Source organism: Falco naumanni, chromosome 3 (assembly GCF_017639655.2).
Source record: "Falco naumanni isolate bFalNau1 chromosome 3, bFalNau1.pat, whole genome shotgun sequence".
Taxonomy (NCBI): Eukaryota; Metazoa; Chordata; class Aves; order Falconiformes; family Falconidae; genus Falco; species Falco naumanni.
This window is the reverse complement of record NC_054056.1, coordinates 109,223,591-109,228,687: the sequence shown is the minus strand read 5'-3', so window position 1 is coordinate 109,228,687 and position 5,097 is coordinate 109,223,591. Positions and strand designations below refer to the sequence as shown.

Genomic DNA, 5,097 nt, shown 5'->3' with positions numbered 1-5,097 from the left:
ACCACAAAAGGCAAGAAAAGAGAGAAGCCCGAGTTCGGTGGAGCAGAGCCGGTGGTGGTCCCTGGCTTGCAAGTGATGAATAACAGCGTATTCGCCCCGGCGAGCCCCCCGCGCCGCGACCCGTCGCCGGGCGGGAGCTTGGGGAGGGTTTTGCATCAGTCCCAGGACTCCAAGGGAAGCAGCAGCAAACCCCAAACGAAAAGGCAATGCTGCGGGACCCCCGCTCGAGAGAAAACCCGACCCAGGCTCTAGTTGAATATAAGTTTTTATCTTGATGCAACATCGTTAAAACCGTCACAAATCGAAACAACAGGTCGTTAAAAACCGCTTCGCACGATCAGTACCTAAAATGCACCAGGCTCCCAAGCTCGCTTTGTCCGCAAGACCCTTGTGTTGTCCCCCATATTTTTTTTTTTATGGTTTTTCTTTTTTAAATAAGCAACTTGTTAAAAAAACCCCGCTCCTCCGCGCAGGATCGGCCCCGCTTTTGCTCCAAACACAATTGCACGAATTAATTTTTTTTTTTTTTCAAGAAATAATGTGCATTTTCTTTCCTTCTTTCAACATCGAGGTTAAAATAATATTCCGTTTCCCGAGGGTTAATAAATAAATCTGGTGCATAGTGAGATAGCAGCCAACCGTTTGCAGTCCATATATTACTATATTGCCTTTCAGGTCACCCTAAAATTGTTACCTCCCCCCCGCCCCGCTATTTTAAAGAGCATAGATAATTTTAAATCTCTATAAAACAGTATTATTTAACCCAATTGATTCCTGTATATAGTGCATTCGGCTTCTTCCCAACATCATTAAATTAACTCGATATTATTTGCATGCTATTACATACAAACTTTTAAGACTCGTGTATTTTTTTTTTCTTTTCTAAAGGATTTTGGGTTGTGGGGTTGTTTTTTTTCGTAAATCACCAAGCAAAATATAGGCTCAAGGAAAAAAAAAAAAGGCAGAAAACTAACTAATTTCTACATATTTACAAGGGTGAATAAGTTAAACGTGGCTCAGGTTTGCCGGCCGGGGGGGTTCGGGCGGCGAGGCCGGGCAGGGTGCAGCGCTACCTGCGACCCGCCCGGCCGATCCGTGGAGACCCCTCGAAAAAGAAAATCAAATCGGGGGTTAAACACATAGGATAAGGGGTGGGGGGGTGTATGTGGGGAGGGGGTGGTGATGTTTGTGGAGGTGGAGGGGAAGCCGCCTGGATGGCGCTGATGCTCCCGGGGTGGGGGGGTGGCTGCGCGCCGTACACGTCCCGCATGCAGGCTGGCTCCAGGTCCGCTGCCGCCCCCCCGCCCCATCCCCAGCCCCAAGTCCCGGCTGTTGAGGGGTTCAACTCTCTCCAAAATTTCAGTGGGCAAAAAAAAAAGTTGTGTTTGTTTTTGTTTTTTTTTTTTAATACAAGCAGAGGGTTTGCCCTCCCCACGTGGAGGGGGTGAGGAAAAAAAAGCGAGGGACCCCCCCACACACACACATACACCCCTCACCCCAGGTATGCGGCTCACATGAAGTAGTCAGCAGCGGGTTTGGGGGCGGCGGATGGGGAGGGCTCCCTTGGGAAGCCCCGGCCGGCTAACTTCTCATATTTTTCTTTGTACAGATCCCTTTCCTTGGCCAAGCGTGTCACCTCCTGCTTGAGCTGCTCCACCTGGCTCTGGAGTTGGCATTTCTCGTTCTCCAAGATGTGCCGTTGCTGGACCCGCTTGTAACGGCAGGATTGAGCGTAGCCTCGGTTCTTCAAGGTCCTCCTCTTCTGCTTGAGGCGGATCACCTCCTCCTTGCTGAAGCCCCGCAGCTGCCGGTTCAGCTCCCGTACCGACATACTCACCAACTGATCGTCGGAGAAGCGGTCCTCCAAACGCAGGTGGTGGTGATGATGATGGTGATGGCCGGGATGATGATGGGCGGCCGGCGGTAGCTCCTCGCCACCGAAGGGCTGAGGTCGGAAAGGCTCATAACCTTGATGGTGGTGATGATGATGGTGAGGGGCACCGATCAACGCCTCCACCGCGTCCTCCGGCGTCAGGTTGAGAGCTTCGGGATTGAGGTGATGCTGGTAACCCGACATCCAGTACAGCTCCTCCAGCTGCTGTTTGGAGCCCAGGGAAGCGGCGGCGGCAGCTGGGGGACCGGCGGCCGGTTGCCCGCCAGGACTGGGAGCGCAGAAGCTGGGCGAGGAAGGCACGGAGGAGCAGGGCGTGCTGAGCGGGGTGGAGGAGAGGGAACCGGCGGGCAGACGGTGGCACAGCCGCTCCGCCTCCGCCGGTTCCTTCTTCACCTCGAACTTCATCAGGTCAAAATCGTTCACGTATTCGATGGCGAGGGGGCTGGTGGGCAGCTCCGCGCTCATGGCCAGCTCCGAGGCCATCTCAGTCCATGGAGGGACCGGGGGGCGATCCCCCGGGCGCCGCCGCTCACCGAGGGCTGGAGGTCCCGCTGGCTGCGGGAGCCTCCTCCGGGCGGGCTCCGGGGCTCTGTCTGCGCTGCAACCGGCTGCCCCGACGGGGCTCCGCTCCCAGGTACGGCCGGGCTTCGGCTGGGCTCCGCCGCGGGGCTCAGCCCGGCTCCGGCAGCCTCCACGGCGGTGCTCAGTCCGGCTCCGCTGCAGGGCTCAGCCGGGCTGCTGGACTCTCCGACGGGACCCCGCTCCGGGCTGCGGGCGGACACCTCCGTCGGGGCTTCGCTGCCAGAGCCTCCCGCGGGAGCTTTCGCCGGGCACCGCGGGCCGGGCGCGCTCCCCCCCGCCGCTACCGCCGGTGGGACGCGGAGCCCCGTGGGTGCGGGACCCGGCGCTCTCCAGCACGGCGCTGCCCGGCAGGCTCCAGCCGCTGCCTGCGGCCGGTCCCCAATGGCAAGGAGCAGGCAGCGCCCTGCCCGCCCCTTCCTGCCTCCCCCTGGCACCTGCCCCGGCCCCACCTCCCGCGCCGCCGCCGCCGCCGCTCCTCCCCGCCCCGGGCACGGGCACGGCGCCCTGGGGGCGGGGGCCGCAGCCCTGCCCGCTCCCTGCCCGTGCTCGGCGCTGCCGCCGCCGCTGCCGGACGCCTGAATGGAGCCCGCCGCCTTATATACGGGGCAACGCGGCCCGGCCTCGCCTTCTGGGGCGGGACTAGTCGCTTCTGTCCTATCAGCGCGGCGGTAGCTCGCCTTGATTGGTGTATCCCCACGGTAACGCCCCGGGGTAGCTGTCAATCTCCGCGGGGAGAGGGTTCGGCGCTGCTGGCGGCCGCTCCGGAGGAGAAGCCGGGGGGACAGTGGCCAGGGCATCCCCCTGGCAACCCGAGGGCAACCCCCCTGCACCCCCCAGGCACCCCCCCCTGCACCCCCTGGGCACACCCCGGGCAACCCCCCTGCACCCCCCAGGCATCAGCACAGGCATCCTGCCTGCATCCCCGGGCATTTCCCCTGCATCCCCCCTGCACCCCACAGGCGCCCCCGGCACCACCATATGCCTTCACCACTGCAGCTTCTACCAACCACCCTGGGCCCAAGCCGGGCTGAGCAAGGAGTGGGGAAAAATAGAAAAGAAATAATAGTTTTCTCCCAAAGAAACAAGAAAATCCCAGAACGGAGATTACTGATCCCAAATCAAGTTTCATGCAGTAGTTGCTGTGGGACCATGGCCTCCAGGACATCTGCAGGTGCCAGGCGTGACATCAGGGTGCAGCCCTTTCCCCACCTCAGTTTCCCCAGGCGGGAACAGCTCAGCATCCTTCCTGGGTCATTGGAAAGGCTTGCCATCCTTGCAAAAAGCCATATACATATAAAATTTATTTATTTATTTATTTATTTTATGTTTCCACAAGTTATTGATGGTCAGGAAGCAGCTGTATCCACCAGGGATACACTCCACGTGCTCCATCAGGGCTGGACCAGTTAAGCCGCTGCCCCTGGCTTTGTGACGTTTGCCCCGGCACATGGCAAGGAGCGTTACCGGCTCGAGGCTGAGGACCACCATCCCAGCAACACGGCAAAGGCATCACAGGCACTAAACGGCAGCTTGGGGGTGGGGAGTGGGGGGGAGTGGGGCATGGGGTGCTCAGCCCACAGCAGGATGAGACCCATGGTGTGGATGTGGCTGCGCTGCTCCGAGCCCTGCCACCTCGTGGCTGCTGCAGCTGCAGCACGGGAGGGATGAGGATGTTTGGGGTATCCAGGCGAGAGTAAGAATTAGCATCCGTGGGGTCAGTGTCAGTGTGGGAGCAGCGGGTCAGGGACAGCACCCCGGGGGTCAGGGATCACATGGGGAAATGTGCTGAGGCCAGGGATGGAGCACATGGCAGCCTGGTCCCAGCTGCGGGGCTGCTGGCACAGCTGCTTCTCACACCAAAGTGTTTGAGGGAAACTGAGGCACGGGGCAGTTGCCATTGAGCTGTCCCACCAAACCCCAAAGGATGACCAGCTTCATCCTGCAGAGGCTATCAATACCCACCCACCAACCCGCAGTCCCCCTCGGGACTCAGGGTTGTCTCCATCACCTGCAGGATGCAGCCTGGGTCCCACTGCATCCCAGCCTGGCTGCATCCTGCCCCTCTGCACCCTACAGGCAGCTCCATGGGATGTGGGCAGTGACGGTCCCTTTGCCCAGCTGATGGTCATCCCTGCTCAGGGATTTGGGGTTGGGGGACACTACCTTCCATGGTGCTAACTGACCATTCAGAAGCAGGGATTATTTGGGCCAAATTACTGCAGAAAATAATTTTTTGGGGGGATAAACCCACTTATCCCGCTGCATCCCCAGCAATTAAAACTTCACATCATTTCTCTTACTGGATCAGGTCTCTGGAGGTTGTTGTCCCCTTCTATCTGCTCCCATCAAGGTAAAACTGAGTTGGGGCAGAGGGTGTGTGTGTGTGTTTGTCCCCCCAGGGAGGGTCACACATGCAGGCAAAGCCCCACGTGTGTCCCCCAAAACCCTGGTGATGCTGGAAGTTAACCTATATTGGATAACCTGGAACACAGATATCCCATAATGGAGACCTCAAACTTAGGCAGGGGATAATAGGACACCTCCATCCCTCACCCCCAACTTGAGGGAGGGGACAAAGGGGACAAAAAGGGCTTCTGGATGTTTTTGCAATAAACCCCCCT

At 58.8% G+C, this 5,097-nt stretch overlaps 1 protein-coding gene across 1 annotated transcript; it reads right to left on the bottom strand.

The window, feature by feature from the left end:
- Positions 1–247: 247 nt before the first annotated feature.
- Positions 248–2,620, bottom strand: MAFA (MAF bZIP transcription factor A). Its single transcript, XM_040588801.1, has one exon. It carries the CDS (start codon positions 2,375–2,377, stop codon positions 1,511–1,513), a length of 867 nt encoding a protein of 288 aa, XP_040444735.1. The 5' UTR covers positions 2,378–2,620; the 3' UTR covers positions 248–1,510.
- Between the last annotated feature and the right edge of the window lie 2,477 nt (positions 2,621–5,097).

What these genes read in the sequence shown, in the direction of transcription:
- MAFA (XM_040588801.1), bottom strand. Translation starts at nt 2,377, where the DNA reads ATGGCCTCGGAGCTGGCCATGAGCGCGGAGCTGCCCACCAGCCCCCTC.